This window comes from Rosa rugosa, chromosome 6, assembly GCF_958449725.1.
Source record: "Rosa rugosa chromosome 6, drRosRugo1.1, whole genome shotgun sequence".
NCBI lineage: Eukaryota > Viridiplantae > Streptophyta > Magnoliopsida > Rosales > Rosaceae > Rosa > Rosa rugosa.
In genome coordinates, this window is record NC_084825.1 from 19,203,003 (window position 1) to 19,228,792 (window position 25,790).

At 36.9% G+C, this 25,790-nt stretch overlaps 1 protein-coding gene and 2 long non-coding RNA genes across 5 annotated transcripts; 1 reads left to right on the plus strand and 2 right to left on the minus strand.

Annotated features, from left to right (window-relative positions):
• Nucleotides 1-389: 389 nt before the first annotated feature.
• On the minus strand, nucleotides 390-2,154 carry LOC133715329 (3-ketoacyl-CoA synthase 19-like). Its single transcript, XM_062141786.1, has one exon. The coding sequence runs from the start codon at nucleotides 2,016-2,018 to the stop codon at nucleotides 618-620; it is 1,401 nt and encodes a 466-aa protein (XP_061997770.1). The 5' UTR covers nucleotides 2,019-2,154; the 3' UTR covers nucleotides 390-617.
• A 4,728-nt stretch (nucleotides 2,155-6,882) lies between these two features.
• LOC133717291 (uncharacterized) lies at nucleotides 6,883-8,933 on the minus strand. 3 transcript variants are annotated; one of them, XR_009849507.1, is made up of 2 exons: nucleotides 8,731-8,933; nucleotides 6,883-7,774 (listed from the first exon to the last, which is right to left on the minus strand). It is a non-coding gene; the product is annotated as an uncharacterized LOC133717291 (long non-coding RNA). The 3 variants fall into 3 exon arrangements; XR_009849509.1 differs by having other exon boundaries at nucleotides 6,883-7,966; XR_009849508.1 differs by lacking the exon at nucleotides 8,731-8,933 and adding an exon at nucleotides 7,861-8,724.
• Nucleotides 8,934-24,876: 15,943 nt separating this feature from the next.
• LOC133713624 (uncharacterized) lies at nucleotides 24,877-25,555 on the plus strand. The gene is made up of 3 exons (XR_009848163.1): nucleotides 24,877-25,044; nucleotides 25,147-25,236; nucleotides 25,345-25,555. It is a non-coding gene; the product is annotated as an uncharacterized LOC133713624 (long non-coding RNA).
• The last annotated feature ends 235 nt before the right edge of the window (nucleotides 25,556-25,790 follow it).

A 25,790-nucleotide genomic window follows, 5' to 3' on the forward strand; every position in this document is an offset into this window, starting at 1 on the left:
GATTTAGTTAATTTATTGTTGTTTTACAACAAATGTATGCTTGTAGTTTTTAATTTACGGGGTTTGGTTTTTATGTTCCCATCCGTTGTATGTTTTGATTGAAAATAATAAAGGCGTGAGGATGAGCCTCCCATTGGGTTCCAAACCTCAAAAAAAAAAAAAAAAAAAAAAAAAAAAAAAAAAAAAATTGTGCACTTGTAATTAGCCTAGACAACAATTGAATCCTGGATCCGCCACTGTATATATAGACAGTACAAATTATTAATACAGAAATTCCTTAGATGGATTTTGTATCTGATATTGCTCCAGTAGTAGATCGACTTGGTGGACCTTGAATTACATTGCAGAACATGAAGCTGATAAGACGCATTTAAATTTATGTATCCATCACAGAAACCTTAATTTATTGATTAATTTGGCAAAACAATATATAGAAGCACCTGCTCTAGAGGGTTTATGTATGAGATACATACACTATTATCTTTTGACAAGAAGTTCATATAACAAATTTGACGCTACCCTTTACATGAGCAACTTCAAACATTTATTTATAAATATATATATATATAATGAACAACCGACAAGAAAAATAATTTAGTCCAAGTACTATCGAAAACTTAAGCGAGTAATTTGCCGAAATCAATCCTGACAAAGCTGAGGCATTCATCATTAAGCCAACTAAACTTTTCCATGAAAGGGTTGGCTATAATATGTGGAGGGTAACTATCTATGCAGCTTTTCCAAACATTGGCATCATCCAAGTCCCTCACCACTTCCCAAACAATATTGTTGCACTTAAAACCTGCTCCAAATCCACTCATAAGAATCCTATCACCCTTCTTGAGCCTCTTTTTGGCTTCCATGTATCCTAAAGCATACCAAAACCCAGCAGCTGATGTGTTACCAAATCGGAAAAGTGCCATTCTAGACGGCTCGAGATCATACTCGCTTAACGCTAAGCTCTTGCCAATCCCATCTATGATTGCTCTTCCACCAGGGTGGATACAAAAGTGCTCTATTCCGGCCTTCATATTCAAACCAACTCCAACTGCTTCTAGGTTTTGGCTCTTGGTACCACTTTTCTTCCGCAGCCTAGACTCCACCAGGTACCGGAGTATTTCCCTTAGTGGAAGTATTTTTGGCACTAGAACTTGTAGGTTTATTGTGAGAGCAAGAGCTGCTGCTTTTGTGAGGTATTTGGTAAGTCGAAAACCTAGGTAACCACTATCATCTTCTAGCTGTATGCAACAATTGTAAGCATCATCACTCGAGCCGATATGTGTTCTTACCAAAGTCTTCAATTTCAAGATAGCTTGGTGCTTAAGGTATCTTCTATTGGTGAACAGCATCGAACAGCCTCCTGACCGAAACAAACAGTTGGTAAGCATCATGGATTTTTCTTTGCCGCAATACCAGTGAGGAGCCATGGACTCTGTGCTCACAACAAGGGCGTATGAGTCTTTGTACGACTTGAACAATCCCTGGACAACATCAACGGCCACTAGGCTTGCGCTGCAGCCCATTCCGGAGAGGTTGAATGTCTTGATGTCCTCCCTCATCTTGTAACGGTTCACTATTCGAGATGTTAGGGAGGGTGAAGGGGAAAACATGGAGACATTGACCACGAGAATGTCGATTTGTGATGGGGAGATTGAAGGGTACCTGGCAAAAAGCTTGTCAAGTGTATCGAAAATGGTTTCATCCATCTCAGAGAGTGAATCTGCTAGGGTTGCTTCTCGGCATTGGAGGATGTTTCTTGGGCAGGAAGTTTCCTCACCAATGCCGGAATTGACAATGGTTTTCAAGAGAAACCTGAAATCTTCCAGCCCCAGATTCTTGTTTTGCATGACGATTTTCGCACATGAGTCGCTTTGGAGCTTCATGTCCTCTTTGGCTTTGTAGCACTCATAGGCCAGTAGATAGCAACACTGGTCTCTCCTTTGGAGAAATGACTTAAAGAGGCAGCAAAAACCAAAGAAAAGAGAGAGTACTAGACACATTGTCAAGAGCACCTCCATGGTCTAAGCTCTTTGTGTGTGTATGAAGAGAGAGAGAGAGAGAGAGAGAGATTAGAATTGTTGAGTGTTAAACTGTTAATTAGTTGCATGGAAAATGCAACTCCAACAATTCTGTTGCTCTCTACGTACCCTGCCCCATATTTCGTCCTTATAAATAGAAATGCATTCTGAACTAATTAATAATTATTGTGAGTTTCAATTATTGATGAGGCGCTGGTTCATTTTGACTAATAAAAATTAGTTGGTACGTCGATCAACATTAAAATTGTTAGGCAGGAACTATGCACGATCATTAAATAGGTAAGCTATAATAAATTGAGCATACATAAAAAAGGATCGGATTTCACTCAAATTATTGATCGAGATGAAATAATTCATGTCAAAAAAAAAAATTGGATGAAATAATTGTGATTCTACATATCTACGTACAGTTGCAAAGTTTTGACATCTCTTACAAAATCAAATAATCAAATACGTTAGTTGTTTGCCTCAAAAAAAAAAAATTACGTTAGTTGTTGATATCATACATGTCCTATTAATTTTATGTAATATTTATCATTTTGAGGACTCATGTAGTAACTAGAAAAAAGTCTTCATTAAGGTATATAAGGTATTCATTAAAGTAAAGTATGTAACTAAAAAAAGTTCTTATTAACGTAAATAAGATCCTCGTTAGAGTAAACTAGGTTATTATTTGAGTAATTAAGTCTTAAAAGTGGCAATTGTAATAGGTTCTCATTTGAGTAATTAAGTCATAACAATTGTAATTGTATGTATGTCATATGTTAATATATTGTATAATTTTTCCCTCACCCACATGCAACTTCAACCGGCCTAGACATGGGTAGGCAGATAATTACAGACGTTGAACTAGGGAGGAATGTTTTGACCTAGAATCTCTTGCAAACAAAATTATACATATTCCAACAAAAAAATATTAGGCATATTAAACACTTGCAAAGCTGGTGTTAATGAGGAATTTGACCAAAGCTAGTTAATGAGGGGTACAGCACAGGGCCGGCCCTGAGGGCTGCTGCCTGAGGCAGCCGCCTCAGGCCACCACTCTCCGACGGGCCTCCGCCAAGTTTTTATTTTTATTTTTAATTTTACATATATTCATTGTATAATTATATAATCTTCTTTTGCGTATACTCTACTATATGGCCACGCTACTGCAGCGGCAACATGCAACAGCAAGTTGCTTGCAACACCAAGGTTCGAAGCACAGTGGGCTTTGTTTTGTCTTTTAGTTTTTCTTAATTAGTTTAATTGCACTTTTTTGTCTTTTTCTTTTTCTTAATTAGTTTCTTTGCAAATTAAACTTTTTTTGTTCCTTCTTTTTCCAGCTTCTATGGAAAAAATATTTTGAAATTGAATACTAATGTATTTGCCCTTTGTTTTTCATTGGTTTCTTTTGTAAAGAATATATTATATTCTGTTCTTTTTTATTTTTTCAACTTCTAAGAGAAAAATTATTTTGGAATTGAACACCTTTTTTTTTTTTTTTTTGCATTACTATTAATGTAGGGGTTTAATTTTTATATATATAAAAAAATTTGTTTGATTATATGGTTTTTTTATGTGAGGCCACATTTTAATTATTTGCCTCAGGCCTTCAAAATGTCAGGATCGGCCCTGGTACAACATGTCTCCCAATAAAATTTTGATCTCACTCTATGAATTGATTAGTATCGGTCATCTACTAAAATTGACAATTCCATTTATGTTTATCACACTTTGTATGGTCCAGATAATTAAAGCCGCATTAGTAGAAAGAACATAGTGATTAAGTGTGATTAAGATAGTCTAACATCTAACTCATATGAGTCTCTTTCAAGCACAAATCAGCAACAAATTTAAGACATAATGGTAGCCACTAGCCAGAAATGACTTGCGTTGTTATGGAGTTAGCCAAATCTATATCTATGTGTATGTATGTAAAAACTTAGATCCTCACCCACGGGTAAATCTATGGTACATTAACATTTCTCATACATGTCCTATTTTATGTAATATTTACCACTTTGAGGACTCATGTTCCCACTTTGAGGACTCATGTAGTAATTAGAAAAAAGTCTTCATTAAGGTAAATAAGGTCGTCATTAAAGTAAAGTACGTAACTAGAAAAAAGTTCTTATTAACGTACATAAGATCCTCGTTAGAGTAAACTAGGTTATCATTTGAGTAATTATGTCTTAAAAGTGGCAATTGTAATAGGTTCTCATTTGACTAATTAAGTCATAACAATTGTAATTGTATGTATGTCATATGTTAATATATTGTAGAATTTTTTGCTCACCCACATGCAAATTCAATTCAACCGGCCTAGACATGGATAGGCAGATACTTCCAGACGTTGAACTAGGGAGGAACGTTTTGACCTAGCATCTCTTGCAAACAAAATTATACATATTCCAACAAAAAAATATTAGGAAATGATGATAGCTATGAAGAAGCACACAAATCTCTGGATGGTGGTGTGGCATCTCGTAGGAGGGGTCCCACAGCGCTGCGACTCCGAGCCAATAAGAAATAGACATGTCACATATAACTCATTAACTCGAAACCGCAAGGCCTTTTGGGTTTAGGTTGTTGGTTTACAAGACATTTTATTGAGCAAATCATTCTAGCAACCCAACAACATATTTTCGACAGCGGAACTTAAAATGGGCTATGAACTTTGGGCTTACAATCAGAGGCAATATTGCGCACGTTTATCAAAAATACTTTAAAAAGAGGCAACCACAAACATTTATTATCTTTTGTAAAACATATATAGTATACTAAATCAGCCTGAACTCAGAGATTCTCACATGCAGGATTTCCAACTCACATGTGACCGAAACCCTAATTTCCTGTATCCGGTAAACCAGGCCAACTGCCGAACATAGCCAAATCCATCAACATTATCCACTCACTTTTCTTACTGGCTATGGGCAACGAGAGTGTTCATTTACTGGCCCAATGCCATATAATGTCACTGTCGATTCCCTACTTACACTACTAAGGTGACACGGGCTCGACACAACATATGGTCATATTGCCCCTCCGGAGATTCACGGTTTCGACACCGTATGAAGCATCGCTCCTATCACTCTCAGGTCACAACAATCATATTATATCTCCTTATAACAAGCAATGTCTAGCCTCGGTTTTCATTTAATTTCGATAATCATCAATTCAATGCAGTAAAAATCATCAAGGCATCTACTGTGGCATCCATAGCAGGCAACATATTATATATAAGCATATACACACACAAGAAAGCCACTAACAAGATAGGGACAGCTCACCCTACCTGGAATTGGAGTGCTCGTCCACATTTGGGTTCATTCCTGACTTTCGATCCTTTATCTAAAGCCAAGTGCACACGCTCGAGTCCTTTTAATAAAATCAAACGAATGAGTAACTTGATATTGTTATAACTTGATATAACCAAGCAACCAAAGCATTCATTTAATTTCCTTGAAGTCCGTCGAATCATCCTTTAACCGAAACAATTATCTAGAAGAGATTGCTTTTAGTAGATAAAAGCTATTATCCATTCCCAAATAATCCAAATGGTATGACATTTGAACCATATAGGATATGGTGATCATACTTCTTTCAATAATATAGTTCGGGTTAAGTATTTGATGCCATTGGCTAACATTCCTGTCTTAAGCAACAAATACACTTACCATTCCCAAATGACCTCGCTTCTTTTAGTCATTCTGGGATATGTTAAGTTTAGGATAGTTTGAATTGTACCTTTCAAATTTGGACAAATCAATTTAACTTAACCCATTTTCACTTTCTTTAACAATAACCGACTTATGTATTCTCACAACTTGATTAACCAGAACAATAGTTGTATCTCACAAAAATAGCCATTCTCTTTCCACCTTGCATTTACAATAGATTCAGAATTATAGCAGATTCATCTTTCTCTACTTTATATTTTGTCTTCTTTATTAAAAGAAACCAAATCACAAACATTCAGCATCTTCCTTAATCACAACCTCACCATAGTCAACATACCAAATGTTTAAATCACTATTTCACCATTTTTACTCTTTCCCATTCATGAGATGACTTGACTCATATACTCTAGCAAACGTACGAATCGTTGTCAAGTAAGGGAAGTATTTGGACCTTAGTTATCGTACCTCAGGGATTAGGCGTTGGACCTAACCGAGGTAATTGCGCTAAAATAAAAATAAAATAAAGCGAAATAATATTCACAAGACACCAAGCCTCGACAATGCTCGACTTAGCTCACACTAAGCCTAATCAAAGCCACTAACTTGTAGCCCAAATGAGTTATGCACAATGGAAGGTAGAATTTTGTTTGAGAGTTTTGAATTGAGAATTAACTAAATTAAATGCAAACTAAAATAAAAGCAAACAACTAATTATCAAGCAAGAAATTAAATTCGGATTTCAAATTAATGGGAGCATGGGAGTGTCGGGTGATTCACACTAACTCTCTTGCAAATATCGATGCCAATTTCACAAATGCATGCATTTTCTACATGTGTTAAGTCTCGTATTTAGTACCGATCAAGGCTACTAAACCAATTATCCTTTCGGCGTATCGATTATGCCGGTTAGGGCCACAATCAACTCTCTAACTTAGGCATTACGCCGGTTAAAGCCGCAATATCTCAAATTAGAGGCCTAGAGTGCAAGATAATAGAGACCCAAGCAAGCTTAGCTACAATTAAGCTAGCTAATGGTTACCACACTTAAATCCTAGATGCAACAAGACTAATAAGTTGTCAATTTATCAATCTATTCATCACAATTGCCCACAACATAATTTCAAAGGGTGACAAAGCCTAGAAACATGCTTCTAAGGACCAATAAATTCGGATTTAAAGCATACACAATGAAAATTGCATTTATTAGAAGTAAAGCATCAATATTTATACAAGATGAGTTAGGGCTTCACAACCCTAACTCCCAAAATTGAACTACTCACAACTCATTATCAAATACATCACCAAAAGCATAGAAAAATTATGAAAGAGATAATAAGGAAAAGAGATGAGAGTTAGCTTGGCCACTTCTAGCTATGAGCTAGTTTGAACCAAGTAATTTCTTCACTCAACTACCCAAAAATGGATGTGTGCTCTTGATGATGATTTCCTTGAAGCCTTTAGTGTCCAATCCAAAAAATGAAATTAAAAATGAAGATGGGAAGATGAGAGAGTGTGAGGTGACGGGTGAGAGAAGAAAAATGAAATAGTGGCGGTGGGTGTGTTCTCTCTGTTAGAGGAAGGGTAAAGGAATAAATTTAATTGGGGCGTGCGGCTGTTGGAGAAGAGAGAGGGTTAGTAGGGTGTGCGGCTGGAAAGGCTTTGTGAGAAAGAGGAAGGATAAGGGACACGTGGCAAGGCTGCAATGGTTGAGGGGAGGAAAGTGACGTCAGAAAATGAAAGAGGAAGAGCACGTGCTGCTGTTCGTTTTGGCAGCAAAAGAGAGAAAGAAACGCTGGTCCCTCTTTGCATGATTAAACCATAGTGATTAATTGTACAGCTGCCATGTGTCATCTTCTGAGTGGTTGAGTTCAATTAAACAAATAATGGCTTGATTGCAACATGCCTCTGCACGTGATGTTGCTTCTGATGATTAAACCTCTATTAATTAATGATTAATTGATGAAAAGAATAATTAATTAAGAGAAATTCTTCTTTTCTTCATTTCTTCATTTCTTCATTATGTGCTCCGATTTCGCTCTAATTTCTTTCGATATCCGTGATTCCGTTTATTTTCTACAAAATAAATAAAAATGGATTAATTACATAATAATTTACTTGAGGATTAACTTAATTCTAGTATTTAGAGTGCAATTACGCACATAAAAATTGATGCAGCTAAAATAGCCTCACAATTTAACCCTGCAAAATGTAGTTGTCAGTATAGGATAAGCAGGGATCGTTCAGTCCGGGGATTGTAGGGTACACCTACACAAAAAGGTCAATTAACAAATAAAAGAATAAAATGGAGGTTTTGAGATTTGGTTCCTAATCTACTTAAAATAAAAACAAAACAAATAAACCTATATACAATGATCGACTTCCCTAACCTAGACCAATACCACTCAGAAATTCATTTCAACATGCTACAAAACTGTGCCCATCTTGAATGCATAGATAAGAGCCCAAATGAAAAGCCTCAGCGGATCAATCCATTTATCTGATTCGTTCTAATGTAGGCTTGGATCGGAAAAGTCCTTACCAAGCCTAATACTACTAATTTTCGAAAACACTCAGCGTAATTCTCTTAACTAGTAGTATTATCTAACCCTCGAATAAACTCACACGTGTAAATTAACCATTACACATAGAATTTAACACGTAATTTCCAGAATCGTTTAATCATTAAAGCATGATTTTTACCACTTTTTAGAACTAATTGTTACTTGTTTAACTCAGCGCCTTAACAAATAATAATTACTCTTGGCAAATTAAGCAAACACACAAGAACTCTCACCATTATTCTTGCATGCAAACTTATGAACCTAACTCTGAAAATTACCTAAACACATAAAAGGGCACAAGATTGTAACATGCATCATAAAAGAATTCTCGAAATTAACTCAATAATAAACTGAAAATCTCAAAAATATTAATAAAAATATTCTGAAAATCTCATGTCTCCAATTACACAACTCGCAAATCCAAACACACAAAACCGAAACAAAAATTATAAGTAGAGTCATAGTTACACTTTGAAGCTTTCCTCAGTGGCTTAGCAACAAGGTGATGAACTCGTCTCTGCTATGGTGGTGAAGCGTCCTTGACTCAGCGCTTAAGAACTTCGTAGATTGATGGATGGATGGTGGTCACGGTCTTGTAGGTGTTGGAGGTTGGAGAAGTGAATTGGGCAAAGTCTTGGAATAGCTTTTGGCCAGGAAGTGATAGGCCGGGAAGTGATGATAATTCTGTTCTGGACGTTGCCTATCTATAGGGCAGCATTGGTTGGCTTTTGTCGATCATACCCTTCATCATTGGACGGATGGGATTGCATCATAATTCCTTTAATTTCCCAACTGAAACGTCTCCTTTATGGCCTTAATTCCTCTCATTAGGGGGTCTTTTAACAAGCTGAAACGTCTTTGTCCTTTATTTATTTTCCAGTTGAAACATCTTTTTCCTTTATTCCCCAACTGAAAAACGTCTTTCTCCTTTATTCCCCAACTGAAAACGTCTTTCTCCTTTATTTCCCTTCTTCATTGCTTGGTCAAATGTCTTAAATGCTTTATTTTATGACTCCATCGTTGTTGTTTCCAAGAGTTCCACCAGCCAAGGTTTCCTACAACAAGCAGGAGAATATCAGAATTTTCTAGAGAAAATAAAGGGAATTAAAATGTAAAGACCGCAAAAACAGTCGACAGTGAGGAATCCTGATCCAGCTAGGATTTTTCATGAATTTATCTTTTTCCGCTTATTTCACGCCAAACACTCTACAATACTCTTAAAATGACTCGATGACTCAAAACACGAAACTTAAGGGAGAAACAAGGCTAAAATGGGGTATATACTCAATAATATCGTCGCACTTTATGCTCTTATCAAAAATGCATGTAATCATGAGACTACAAACAACTTTCTGCTGATGTTAACAACTTCAACCACCAAAATAACTCCAGTTACCCATTTACAACAATTAGAAATAGAACACCATCAATTTCACAAATCAGAGTAACTGGTCCCTTACCGTCCTTCTCTTCCAGACTAGAAGCCAATTCGTCATTGCTGCATTCCAGCTCCAACAATTGTTTTGGACACCTAACAGATACAATAAGATCAACAGTCCAACTCTTAACCAAATTCGTTCCAAAACAGAGTTCTTGAATCCTTACCTTTCCTCAATACAAATGGAACTGACCCAGCACTTCTCTTCTCCAAAAGCTTATAATTTCGCATATCTCATTTCCTCCAGAACACATATTTCAAATCCTTCACACAATCCTAATTAAATGATAGAGTTAGGTTTTTAAGCATATATCAGAATAGAGGCCTTATGGAAAGGAAGTGACGAAAATTACCGAATCCAGACAATCTGAAAGTCCCATCGCAGAGCTGCGGTGGCCCACGCGCTTGCGGCGGCGTGTGAGGCACGTGTAGGGGTCCAGATCGGAGTTGGAGGTCGGGAGTTTGGGGTTTTGATAGATCATTAAGCCCTGATTCCGATTATGGAGGTCGTGCAGCCTAGTTTCGACCGGATATAAGAGAACGAAGGGATGCAGGGCCGAGAGCTCCGGCGATGCTCGTTCGGCGTTATCTGGCGTCGGCAGCGAAGATGGGTTTTTGGGTTTTGCTCCGCTCTGCTTGCTTAGTAGAATGACGGTGGCAGAAGGGTGAGGAAATCACCGGAAACTGGCGAGGGTTAAGGGATAGTAGCGCGTAGTCTTGGGTTGTTGCGTGTGAAGGAGGACGGTGGTCCATGGCTAAGATTCCCATTGGGTTTGGGTCGGTTTTGGGTGCTACATTGATTGGTGGTGGCGGTTTTGCGAGGTGGTAACCAGAGATGGGGTTTTCCTGCGCTAACAGTGGGAGGACGAGAAAGGGAGAGGTCGGGGGAGAGAGAGAGGGATGCGGCCGAGAGTGAGGGAGAAAGGTTTTGGAGTGTTAGGGTTTCTCCAAACCTATTTTAACCTATACCAAGTGAAATGTCTGTTTTGCCCTTGGGACAAATTACCCAATTCTCCTAGCTAATTACTTCTGATGTTTTGGGCTCGTAACCTTTAATCGTCACAAACAAAATTCTCGAACTTTCAACGTAAACTCAATTTGTCAATTTCTTGAGCCTAATTAGACGAATCTTGGCCCAAACTTAGGTTGCAGGCCCAATAGGTGGACTCGAGACCAAAATAAATTAATTCATTTACTTAAATCACCCTGCGAAAAATCTTATTGGCGAAAAATTGTCTCCAAAAATTAAATAAAATTTCCCGGGGCCTCACAGGTGAATATGCTGCTAGCTGCGCAGATGCACACTAAAGTTAAAGGTGGTGGTAGGGGTTGCAGTGGATCTCATAAACTTTATGTACCAAGAGCTTAATCATAACAATAGTAGGCATTACCAAGTGCAACCCTACAAATCCCAGATAGCCAAAAAAGGAAATCAGAAAACCATGCCAACAAAACATTAAAAAAGACACAAATTGTCAGATACCCAAAGCCAAAAAAAATCAAATTTCTACGACAAAACCGTAACCTAGGAAATATTGATTTCCCAAAAGCACAATCAATAAGACTGCATGTTTGAAAGAGATGGAAATTTTCAGTAGAGAACAATACAGTGTTTATACCCGAATAAGTAAAAGAGGCTGAGATGATTCAAAACTCCAAAACTGAACTCGATCAATGCAAGCTACAGCAACATGAAGCAAACTGGAACTAAAAGATTCAAAAGCAATTACTCTTGCTGGCCCTCAGACCAGTTCGGTGACGAAGAGGCCAACCTTTCTCTCTTTCTCACTTTATGTCCAACCCAAGCATCAAAGATAGAACAGATGTCTCTAATGGAAGAGCTGCCAAACACCGATTAGTCTGAACTCTCTCTCCCAATTGCAAATCTATGTTCTTTGATTGTACTGCCTTCAAGTTGTAGCTTCTGGACTTTCTTCAAAAACCAATTGAAATTTAAAATCTCCGTACAGTTGAGGACTTGAGGGCGAGGAGGAGGAAGAGAGAATGGAAAACATAGGGCTTCCACTTGGTTTGGTAATTACCAAACCGATCGGATACCAACCGATATTTTAAGTCTGATAAACTGACTTCCGAAATCGAAAATTACTGAAAAAGTTGGTTTGGTTTTGGTAAATACCGAATCTACCGATTATCTAAATATTAGCTTTATATATTACAGTTTCCAATATACATACATGTATATTAAGAAATAAACATAAAAATTTCAAAATTGTATGAACATTACTATATATTTTACATTAATAGTACATGTATTTTAAGCAACCTGGTCAAAGATGGTTGAATAATCTAGTTTTATTAAAAATGGCTGTTGAGACTAATATTGACTATGTTTTTAGTGCATTTCTCTCTACATTTTTCTTAGCTATTTCCTTAACAATATCATTTCTAACTTATTTTGTGTTTTTAGGTAGTTTTGAGTCTAGAAATGGAAGGTAAGGAGTTATATGCGCAGAAATGAGAAGAAATGGAGAAATGAAGTTTTTCCAGTCCTACCAGGAAAATGAATCCCAGTTGAAGTAGGAATCCTAAGTCAACTAGGAGTGAGCTCGGAAAAATGATGTTCAAAAATGAGAAATGACAGAGTCCCAGTTGAACTAGAAAACCTGATCACACTAGGAGTCCTGATGCTACTAGGAGACCTGGTGAGACTAGGTGATGTTGTGTCTTCAAGATGACTCAAGATTGTTCAAGAATGTTCTAGAATGCACAAGAATTTCGAGATATATATATATATGAAGATGGGCTTTGAAATTGTCTAATTAAAGAAGCCTGGACCGAAGATTGAAGCATATGACTTGCACATAAGTCTCTAGAACCATCCATAATGTCTTGGAGGAATTCTTGGCCCATTATTATTGATTTTTCCATGGAGAAATAAAGAAAAGAAGAAAAGATTTCGGCAAAGGCATAAAAAGGGAGAGTTTTAGAGAAAATCTACTTCACGTGAATTATGGAAAAGAAAATAAAGATAATAAATATTGATTTAGGTTTCCTGATTCCATGAAGGCCGAAATATGGTCTAGCTGCACGGAAGATTTCAGCAATGATAAAGATGACTTACTCTTTACTTCTCATGGAATATTTTCATTGGTTGAATGATGCAGAAGAAGAGAAATCCTAGGAAACCCTAGCCCTTGCCGTGCACTATATATAGGGGGGTTTGTGAAGACATTCTACACAACACAAAATTCAGAATCAAAAGCCACATACATGTCCCCTTCTTCCTCCAAAGTTTCGGCAATTTTCATCTTCTCCAAAGTTCAAGGCCTTGAAGCATCTCTATCTCCATTCAAGCATCCTTGCCGTGATCCTTATCCATTCCACCAACTTTTGAAGCTTCTTACGTCTTTGATGATCAAAAAGTGTAACCATGAGCACTTTTTTATGTTTTCGGTTTTTGAATGTAAAACGATTTCGGGTTTTCAATATATTGCGATTTTGTTTTATGTTTTTGGATTGTGATTTGCGATTTCTATGGTGGATGAAGTGTTGATTTTAGATATGTAGTTTTTGAATGCTATGAAGCATGTTTCAAGTTTTAGGTTTTCAATCTGAAAATTGCGATTTCAATATGTTCTTGCATGATTGTTAATTTCGAGCTTCAATCCCATCTTTTATGTGTTAATTGATCTTTGGATGCATACTTTGATTGATGAGCATGTAATTGAATCCATATTAAGGTGCTAGCATTCTAGGTCTTATTAATTAAAGTGAAAAACCTATAATTTCTTAGGTAAATTGACAATGAGTCTTGCATGTTTGATTAGCGTTCTAACTTGTGTTCTTGGCTTGAATTGATCAAACTTCCATTGTGCTTAATGCGTTGATTGTGTTTTTGTTAGTGATTAGCTACCACTAATAATTGCATGCTTAATAGGGTTAACTATGGTGCGTTCATCTAGTTAATTTAATTAAGGGAAGTAAAATGAACTTTGTATGCGTTCGTCTTTGTTCTTGATTGATTCTATGCTATAATATATTTTGACTCGTGATTTGATGTTTGAAACCTTGCCAATGTGTTAATGGTAGTTAATTCTGTCTAATTTCATTCCATTCATATAAATCTACTTGATTATGTGTTTTGATGTGTTACATGTATATAATTAGTTGTTAATTTAGAAATTAAAATCTGAAAATCCCCTTCTTATGTAAATCGTTAATATTGTATATAATATATAGTTTTGTTTTGTCTAACGTTTTATTTTTCAGGAATTAATAAGGCCCTAATCCCCGGTTAAGAACGATCCATACTTATTCTTACTACATTGATAGGGTTTTAAATTGAGCACTAATTTTGTGCAGGTCAATGGCTAAAACTTGATGTCATATGTACAAAAAAAAAACTATAATAAGCAGATGAATACAAAGCTTACGACTATAAAATTAAAAAACTTAGTATTGATCATTCTAATTTATATTACAAAGAACTAATTGTTCTAAGGTTGGTAATACCGAAAACCGATATACTAAATTTGGTAAATATTATTAAGAATCGAAAATTTTGGTTGGTAATAGATAACTCAATTTCAAAACCGAAAGCTTTGGTTTTGAAGTTGGTAATATCTATAACCGATTCGAACCGACTAAGTGACAGCCCTAGAAAAACATAGGTGAATGGTAGAGTTGTAAAAAGCAAGCAAAAGAGGGGTAGAAGGGTCATTAAACTATTCATTTCGTTTGTCTTCTCCCCGTTTGGGTTTTAGTATAGTTATAATATAATATGAACTTGGAAATTTCAAAAGGATAACAGCATTGGATTAACATTGATATAGACAATCCTTTAACAAAGAAAATATATAGGATTTATAAATCCTAAGTAAGGTATTCCAAGAATGAAACTTTGTTTTCAGTAAATCCATAGATGAAAAGTTGATTAAATTCGGTTTTGACCGAAGGCTTGGCGAGGAAATCAGAATTTTCTTTTGAAAATTGAACAAATGATGCAAATCAATATAATTACATTCATTGCAGCAACTAAAGTTTAGTAGGAGAAAAAATGGATCAATTTGGTTTCTTTTGAATACTTGAAACTCTCCCATATATGACAGACCCGCTCTCGAATTCCACCTTGGAATCCGAGGTGGTTCTGTGTAAACCAAATTAGAAAAGAGTTTTATAGAAAATTCGACATAACCTCTCCTAAAAGTGGACTACTCAAAAAGAACCTGTAAATCAACAATATACTTCTAATATCATAAATCTCAAATAACTCCCAAATAGGACCTCCTATCCTTCACAAAATCAACTTTCAATGACCGTCAATAAATAGGTAAATCAAAGTGTCTCTCGCCCAATATTTACATACAATTTCAATAGACCTCAATTTATTTATGGCATCTCAAAGCTCCTCTAATTAACTTAGGAATTATTACTAAGTAGACTATACGACTGATGTCAAAAGATCAAGATCAAGTGAATGTATGCCTTTGACTTGGATATTGATCCGACCTCAACAATGCTAACCTGGGCAAAACAAAAAACCAAAGAGCCCTGAGAAAATCATAGAAAACGTGAGAAAAGCTGTTGAGTAAAATTTGCACACAGTGAGTGTAAATGTCACCCAACATAATTTCACTCGTATTCATTTAGTGAATAGAGTTCTTATTCTTTCAGGTTCGACCCATTCAAGACAGAATGTGTCTCTTAATTATATTCCCTTGTTACAAGGAAACACCCTTTGATTCCATTTATGAAGAAACCAGTTGTGGATGCGTGTTTGTTTGTTTGTTTTTGCGGTTGCATCCGGATATTTGAATGAGTTGCCTACGTACCCTTGGAGAGGGATCAAGTCACTCGTAGTTCAAGAGTTCCAATGGGTGTATGACCCATTGGAGGGTATTGCTTTTTGAAATAGGAATAGTGTTTGGACGAATTTGGTGTGAATGAACCAGGGATTCGATTTACTTTGGATTTGTGTCTGAAGTTGTTTTGGGAATGATTTGTCCTTTTCTGGTGTTTGGATGGATTTGACTGGTGAGGTAAGGGATTTAGATTGGATGAACCAGGATTCAGGGATCCTGTTTGAACTTGCGGTTGCATCTAGTGGGTCACTAGATTGCCTACATACCCTCGAGGAGGGATCAAACCGTTGTAGTTCTTGGAATTGGTATTTCTGGTTTTGTACCAACTTTTGGGTTCGACGGGTGTATGTATTTTGAACCCGTCAAATATATTTCTTTTGGATACCCAATTTGGTAGAGTGTCTGCTGATTACATCTGGGGACCCGATGTACTGAGGTTTGCAATGGGCCTTGAAATTTGGAATGGGCTTTGGGCTGCAAATTAATCGGGCTCGAGCTTTTGAGGTAGGGGGCTCAAGTAAACAAAGTGATTTGGACACCAACTTTGAAGAGTTGAGCTTTAATGTCGAATCAGTACTTTTTGACAAAATGAATCATGAACCTTAAATTCAATGGTCACTCAATCTAAGCCTAAGTATACTGCACTGCATCTCACTTGGTATACATTAAGAAATGAATCATGAACCTTAAACTGAATGATCACTCAATCCAAGCCTAAGTATACTACACTGCATCTCACTTAATTGGTATACATTCTATGCGGCAAGAAACTATATCACTAGTTAGAGGGAGTACACGGGACTGCCTTATATAAAAGATTTGATAGTATGTAACCTCCCTTAAAGGTAATAATTTAAGTCCAAACCCCTATTATAATATTTGAATTTAGAAATATAACCAACCAAGTTTGGGCCTAGGAAGCCTTTGGGTTCCCCTTGACAAAGTCAAAAAAAAAAAAAAAAAAAGTTTGGATTCCTCTCCGTTTTTTTTTTTTTTTTTTTGAAGAGAGACAGAGATCTGTTTCACATTTTGTGTATTGAATACCAATTAACATCAGCTCTTAGAGTTGGCAGGACACATTTAAGACACAATTTTTAGAATTTGCCAATTTAATTGGAGTAATTCTATCCATCCTATTTAGCCAAAAAAGTTATCGAGACTCATTTAAGATAGAATATATTCTTTAGTTTAATAACTCATAAAACTCTAGTTGAGTTAATATTTTTTAATGGGCTAAATTCTGTTTAGTCCTTGAACTTTTGCCCTAAAAATACTTCAGTCCCTAGCCTTCTAATTTCACACGTTTAGTCCATGTACTCTAAAATTTCGGATCAATAGGTCCTTACCGTTACTTTCCATCCAAAATCTCGGTTAAATCGATGACGTGACAATTTTTTGGGGCCAAAATGTCTATTCTACCCTCACTTTTTTTTAATAAATTTATTCTTTTCTCTTTTTTAAAATTTATTCTTTTTTCTTTTCCTGTTTGTTTGTTTGTTTTTATTTTTTTATTCTGTTTATCTCTTCTCCTCTGCCTCCTTACTCCCTCTCTTCTCTTCACACGCCTCACCTGAAACCACGCACCAAACTCCAGAAGCCTCAGCCAAACACCACCAAACGGCGTCGGCGGAGGAGTACTCTACGGTGGAGCAGCTGTTTGGAGCTCTGATTCGAACTCGAAATCGAGCCCGAGAGAGAAGATGATCCGATCTGGGGAGAAGACGATGAACGTCGGCCGGTGGGGTTGGGGATGGTTTCGCGTTCAAACCACCTCGACATCGCCGACGTCCCTTTGGATTTGGTTTGGTCGTTCGTCGACCCTGGAGCGAAAATCGACGCCAAAATTCTCCGACGGTTTCTAGGCTTTTTCCTGCAACTCCGGCCGAAATCGGTAGTGCATAAGGTGAGAAAATTCATCTACTCTCCATGCTCTGCACATTGATGTGCTTGATTTTGATTATAGTTGAGTTTTGATGGAATTGATGTTTTGGGCGTTATCGGCTTTATCGGAGTTCACCATCCATAACGGCTTTTCTGGTCTTTTGGGTTTGATTTCGAAGCTAATGTTTGTCCTAGAGAAAATTTGGCGCTCAGTGATGCTTAATTCTGGACTTTCTGAAGTGGATGCAAACTGAGCGTGGCCGGAGATGAACCGAGCTTTGTCTTCCAACCACGGCAATTCAGTTCTTTGCTCAGACTTGTGGTCGAAAATGATTTCAGAACGCTCAGACTTGTGGAGTGTGATAATTGGAATTAACTGAACTGAGTTTGGTTTAGTTTGGTTGAAATCTCTCTGATTATTAAAGCATGATTGTTCAATTGAAAGTTAAGTGGGGAATTGATAAGGTTGATATTCTGTTTGTGTTTTCTTTGTTTATAGAGGTGCTGATGCAGGTGGCGAAAAGGGAGGGCAGTGTAGGGGACACCGCATAGGATGCCATAGGGGGTGAAGGAGGAGACGGTGGAGGTTTCATGGGGCTGGAAGAATAGAAAACAGAAAAGAAAAAAGAAAAAAGAAGAAGAGAAAAAATATAAATTAAATAAAAAAGTGAGGGTAGAATAGACATTTTGGCCCTAAAAAATTGCCACGTCATCGATTTAAACGAGATTTTGGATGGAAAGTAACGGCAATGACCTATTGGTCCGAAATTTTAGAGTACAGGGATTAAACGTGTGAAATTAGAAGGCCAGGGACTGAAGTGTTTTTAGGACAAAAGTTCAAGGACTAAACAGTATTTAGCCATTTTCTAATTGTTGATTTTGAGGGTCTACAATTTCTTAACTGTGTACTATATCGGATAATTGATGAAGTTAAATAATAACTCTTTTGTCGATACTAAATTTTTTTTTGAAATATAATATATAATCTTTAAAACAAGTAAAATTTATAGCAAACTACAAAAAAAAACTATTGACAAATGATCATTTTGGTACTACATCCAATAACTGGTGCTTTCATTCATTTAACCAGATCTTTTTCTTTTTGTCGATTCAATTATATCAAGAAGCACAATCGGAGAGAAGCAAAACTTCCTGATGCGGTCACTCATTTTTGACTTAGAGACAGTATTGCTAGCTGGAACTACTCACTTCCTCTTTCGGCTTCCACTGTCTTGGGTCATAATGTCACGCCCCGATTTTTAAACACACTTAAAAATCAATATATAATCCCATAATTATACATGCGTGATGGTTCAGCCATCAATACAAAATACCTGAAAAGCTTTTTCCTTTTAAACCAAGTACATAATGATGCCTTGAACCCACTATGTCAATACAGACTCGCTCTGCAGAGTCAAATATTACACAAGTTTACGAATTAAATTGCCACAACAAAATAATAAGTAAATGCTCCTCAGAGCTTACTACAAGTGGAAGTCTTAATAATGGTAAAGTCACAAAACTGGCTTCCTACCGTAAATCTGCTAGCACGCTACCTCAGCTTCAGCCACGATTACCCTGACCTGCAGGATTAACCCCTACACCATCGAATAGTGCACCGGGTTGCCACACAACAAACCTGGTAAGCTTATGAAAGCTTGTATGAGTAAACTCAAACCACAAAGCAGAAACACATTCTTAAGTCACCTCAACCTAAAAAACGATAAGCACATAACTCACAACTACAGCCATTGGTTTCATAACCTTCCATAACATGCTTACGTAGGTCAACTCGTGACTAAAACCACATGCTCAGATTCTCAACCTAGCATCCAATTACACAAAATCCAGTCAAACGAAACTCCTCAAGTAATGTTTGAAACCATTTTAATGCACTACGGCGAATTCCAAAATCACACTCATTTCCTCCTCACTGGAAGCCTTTGTCATCAACATGACATCAAAGGTGGAAAACAATGAATCACCTTCCTATCATCACCATAGAGCACAATCGTCACCACTATGGCTTTTAAGATCAATCAAACCATCAACAAATAAACCAAGAAAAAAACAAGGCAATTACAATTTAAACCAAAGTGAAACAATTCATAGTAACCACTACGCATAGTTTTAGTTCAGGAGGTTACATTAAAACAAATAATTTAAGTCATCGAAATCATCACCACCCTATACTCTGATATCTGTAGGCAGCTCCGACTATCACAGCAGTCCTCTCGATCGTTCTTAACTTAATAACAATTCAACTCCTCTACAGAGCAGTTATCACACTGATCATCACACAAATTCCACCAGTCATCACACAAATAGCAATCATCCTACTGATCATCACACAGATTTCACCGGTCATCACACAGATAACAATCATCTTACTGATCATCACACAGATTTTCCTACAAAGCTTTACATAATAATCATCACAAAGATTCATCACACTGATGTCCTTGATTCATTACACAGATATTCCTACACAGCTTTACATAATAATCATCACAAAGATTCATCACACTGATGTCCTTGATTCATTACATAGATATTCCTACACAAGCTTTACATGACAATCATCACAAAGATTCATTACACTGATGTCATCGATTCATTACACAGATATTCCTACACAAGCCTTACATGATAATCATCACAAAGATTCATCACACTGATGTCATCGATTCATTACACAGTTATTCCTACACAAGCTATCATATCTTAAATCACCCATTAAGATGGTCATACTAGACTCATGGTATCTCAACAATTGAAATTCTACAATCACAACTCAATACACAATTTCACCATTCTCGAGCAATAACGAACTCATTTCAAATATTGTTCACATCACAGCGAAGCCACCAATATATATATATATATATATATATATATATATATATATATATATATATATATATATATATATACGTAGTCATCCACTCAGGAATGCCACTAATACCAACTATAGTCACAGTTAAACTAATAACTCCAAGACAATATGGTAACTATGCTCATAACGAATATCGTGAGATTTACTCACCTCTGAATCCCGCTGGGTCTTCACACGCTAACCAAGATAAGCACAATCGTCCCAATCTACTCAACACAACTCTGTCAAGTACCTAATCACATACGGTCCCAACTTAGTACACGAATCACAAGCGATTAAAGTCTGAAACCCCCGTTTTGAACTAAAACCACAAAAGTGACGCCAATTGAGGCAAAACCACATCCGAGACCACCCAAAGTTTCCGGAATACTTTTATGATCGATATGTCAAAACCACAAGTCGATCAAACACTCGAATCCTCATGGATCGAATAATCGAACGGTTCGAAACAGTAAAAAATCATAACATATTCATACGATCTCCAAAAATTACGTATTATATATCAAAATGCTGGTATCGACGAGTAGATGATATATAAAACTTGAAAATGTCCCTTACATGGCTGGAACGCCGTCACAGGCGGTTGCACAACCACCACCGGCCAAAATTTAAAACCACATTAATCCAACCGTCCAAAATGTCAAGAACACCAAGTAGAGCAACTTTAATACCTGGGGTTCAAGCCAACTCAGCCTAGATCGGCTAACATCAAGCCCATAAGCCAAGATTACACTGTTCACTCCGAGTTGAACCAATTCCAATGTGAATCAATCGAAACCACCACAAGGATCAACAGGGGAGGTTCCTATGACACAAACACGCTTTGTTTCAAGCCTACCCGTCGCCGGAGGAGAGAATTCCGGCCGGGTCCGACTGAACTCGTCTTCGCCGCCTTGCAGCGCCGCCGTGGGTGAGAATCACCACTAGGACACCATAGGGAGGAGTGGAACGAAGAGGCGAAGAGGTCTGGGTTGGTTTCACTGTCGGAGGTCGCCGGAGATCGAAGAAAATACCAGGTCGGGTTGCGGGTCCGGGTTGAGTCAGTCGAAAAGAAGAGAGAGAACAGAGCGTTTGCAAGCTTCCGGTTTTGGAAACTTTCCAAAAATATAAATAGTAATTTCTGAAAATGGAAACTCCTATTTATAGTGATTTCCTAAATTCAGTTTACCCCCTCCAACTTAGGGGTAAACATCAAGTCAGTCCCTAAATTTTTTTTTTAATCACGATCGTCCCTGAAGTTTTGTTTTTCATCTCCCTCGTCCAAAATTTGAAAATGGCTCGAACCATGACGTCATATGCTGACGTGTCTCCGACATAGGGACCCACTTTTCAGACTTAAACCCTAACTTTGGACGAAATGTCCAAATTACCCATTGTTACCTCCCTCCATTACGAGGTCATTACACGACCAGAAACCAAAAGCCTTATCCTTAATCCAAACACCAAACAGTAAACGATCACACTCTCTCTCTCTCGCATCTTCATTCACTCGAAACCCAGATTGAAGAACCTGATCAAGAGATTGCACGATTATAAGGTACAATCATTGGCGACATGGCTGGGGCCGTTGATGAATGGATACCTCGAACGCAAAGTGGAGGCGAGGAAATCCCAAATTACAGTGAGTTAATGTTTTGAAATTAAGATTTTGGAAATTGATTTAGGGTTTTGGTGGTTGGGGTTTTGTTTAGGGGGTTATTGATTTTGGATTTAGGGTATGTTTGTTTGTGGTTTTCGGATTTTACATTTGAATTGAATATGAAAGGGACTAGCTTTTTTGTGAAATGCTTGAGAAATTGATGGACTTGAAGCTTCGAATTCATGTTTTTTTTAAATTAGGGTTAGGATTTTGACATATATGGTTTGGAAGATTCTCATTTTGCGGGTTTGGGTTAGGGTTCCCAAATTTTAGGGTTTTTTTTTTCTCTTGTTTTTTCTGATTCTCTTTCATAGAGTTTTGCAAGTGATTATTGGTTTAGATATGTACTTGTTGTTGGGTAGCTGAAAATGGGATTTAAGAAAGGTGACTGTAAGTGGTCCTCGTTTTGTAATGTTTAAAGTTCTGCCTTCCCCACAATATACTCCACTTGATCTTCTCTCCAAGGCCTTTTTGTCTACTCTCATTCCCTCAGCAAAAGTTCTTTGGAGGATTACGGTGTGTAATCTGGTTTGGTGTTTGTGGACGGAAAGGAATTACATAACGCATGAGGGAGGTAGCTTCTCTTTTACTAAGTTTATGCATTTTACTATTGTGAGCATTAAAGAATCAGCTGGGTTAGTTTATTCTTCTTCTACTTCTACCTCTTCCCTTCCTATCTTCCAGTTCTTAGGGCTATCACAGTTGAGAGTTGCAGCCCCTAGGTTCACAATAGTGCAGTGGCTCCCTCCCCCTCCTCCTTGGATAAGGGTCAACACCGATGGGTCTTTTAGAGACTCAGATATTGTAGGGCTTGGTGGTCTTGCAAGGGATCATGTGGGGAGTTTATAGGTTCGTGGCCTAATTATAGGTTTCGTTAATTCTGTTACTATTTGCTTTGTTATTCTGTTTATTTTCTTTAGTCTGCCTTGCTCTAGTTTGGTTAGGTTTCCTTTCCTATTCTAGATTGCCTCAGAGCTTTGAGCTTTTCTATTTCAGGGCCTGGTATTGGTCTAGTCCACTGGTCACTATGTATTTTATTTCTCATTTATTAAAAAAAAAAAAAAGGTGGTCCTCTTATAGGGTTGAGTGGTCCTAATAAAGAATTGATATTGAGGGTCTTTCGGTGGTTGGAACCATTATGCATGTGTTGTTGAGTATTTATTGTGTGTTTTTGGAAACTTTTTACTTGCATTACTGGTAGTTTTCATGTGCTGCTATGCTATGTTGTTTAGTGGTTGTTATAGCTCAATTTGTCTTCATTTGCAGTACACCCTGATAACTCAATTTGTCTTCATTTGTTTTATGGATTTTTCTACATGGTCATTCTTTGATTCTATAACCAACTTCATTACTGTAGAGAAAGAGAGATGCAAAAAGGGCAGCAAAAAAACCATCAACTGGATCAACAGCCACATCTGGTACAGCCAAAGGCAGACCACCAAAAGCATCATCAAGCAAGAGTAAATCTGCTTCTACACAGGCTTCATCAAGGTCCTCTGTGAGGATCCGAGAAAATGCAAAGAATGCTGGGAAATAGGTGAATGTTCTGTAAATGGGATTGGCAACCGAGGTTAGGATTTAGAGATGCATGTTGCCATATTTTGTGCAACCTTGTGCTGTGTATGCAAGGTTGCTAGGTCTAATCTTTTGCATAGATGATTAGACCTATAATTTTGTGCAACTAATTCCAAACTGTTTATTTTGTGGGTTTGGAGGTAGAACAGATTATGCATCTATTTGGTTGCCAATTATGAACATCTTTCAATATTAACAGCTTTCATTTTAGTAATTTCGGGTCTGCCTTTACTTTGTGGTAATTTTTATTTTATTTTTCATTTTTTGTACATTTTCTGGTCATTTTGGAGGCTAAGGTAATCTGTTCTCATCATTTTCTGCCACGTCTGGTAATTATATTATGGTTTTAGGGATTAGTTTGTGTTTATTTTAAATGTTGGAGGAAAAAATGCTTCAAATGTCTATTTTGCCCTTCTAGCTGATTTTAAGTCTGAAAAGTGGGTCCCTATGTCGGGGACACGTCAGCATATGACGTCATGGTTCGAGCCATTTTCAAATTTTGGACGAGGGAGATGAAAAACAAAACTTCAGGGACGATCGTGATTAAAAAAAAAATTTAGGGACTGACTTGATGTTTACCCCTAAGTTGGAGGGGGTAAACTGAATTTAGTCCTTTCCAAAAATATCCGAAACTTCCAAAGGCCATAACTTCTTCATACGAACTCTGATTTTCACGTGCCACATGTCCACGAACTCGTATCGACGCGTTCTACAACTTTCGTGAAGGAAGTTTTCAGAGAATCTCAACGAATAAAAGATTGACTAAAATAAAATGTTTCGAGTAATTATTCGTCTGAAACACTTCCGCTTCACCCACAAACTACAAAATCATCCAATAACCACTAATTAAATTCCAAAAAATCATCAAAAAATAATAATGAATTTTCGGGGTATTACACATAATTTATTAGGTTTTGAAATATGTATGTATTTACCATTTGTTTATTTTTCTCTATTGAAAACAAAACAAACTTTCTAAAATTGTACAAAACTCGGAACCCAGCAAACTCTGAAGTCTGAACCAAGTTGTAGCAACAGTTTCTTATTTTCACCTTTTTCTTCTTTGTATTATGTTTCCCAAACTAGTGATAAAATGTTACTTGAGTTGCGTAGACGCCCGACTATTCAAATATGAGATCTTATGAGACGTGTTTTTGATTTTTATGTCTTAGGATACGAGTATATTTAATATACAATATATAAGTAAAAAAATTATTATTAGTAGACGAATCATATCATGTGACACGAACGTCGTAGACGAGATCTACTCGTTATTACTAAAATTTCCTACTCGCAATAACCCAACAATGTAGAATAACTGAATAAGGCTAAACTTGGCCGGAAAAAGGAAATGAGAAAATTAATGGGTCTAGAGACTTGGTTTTAACCCAAGATTTCAAGATAGCAAAAAGCCCAACTTGGGTAACAGAGAACTGGGCGCGCGCGAGAGAGACGCAGAGAGCGAGAAAAATAGATATGAAACTGAAAAAAGGGATTCAATTTATGTGAATAGGCTAAGTGCAAGCCCATGGTAAGCTTCTATCTTGGTTTATTCTTCATTTCCGTTTTCACAATTCTACAAAGATTGAAACCCCTTTTTTTTTTTTTTTGGATTTTTTTTGGGCACTGTCAGATTATTCTGATTGATTTGATTCTGCACAAGAAGAAAGCTTATACCCATTTGCTGTATAATGTGATTGACTCGCAAGCTCCCGCCTTTCAGGTACTGAAATTGCTTAGTTTTGCTTAATGGTCATTGTGTATAGTTTTATAATACAGATTTTGGTTACTGGGTTTTTGAGTAATGGTGATTTCTTGACACAATTTGCAGGGTTTAGTGGAATTCAACTTTCGGGTTTCTTCTTTTGGATGCTTGTTTCCATTCTAATCGTTTTACAGGTCTGGAAATGTTCTTCTGTGATTTTGATCATTGATTTATTTGTATGATCCTCCAATACTGTGTCACTCAAAGGTTAGATGATGAAGCATTTACAGTCTTGGACATCATTTTACAGTTTTCAATTTCAATATCTATGTCACTATTTGTGCTTGGTATCTACTAAATGCATATATCCAACTAGTTTATAATGTTCATGATGTTCAGTTTCCTCCTTCCTAAGAATTAAAGGCATGTATATGTTGTGAGTTCAAAACAGAAACAGAATATACACAAAATTCCATTAAACATTAAAGCTTCATAATGAACAGCATCCACAAGAATATTAGGGTAATAGTGTAATACAAACAAGAGCGATATGATGAGTGATACAATATTTG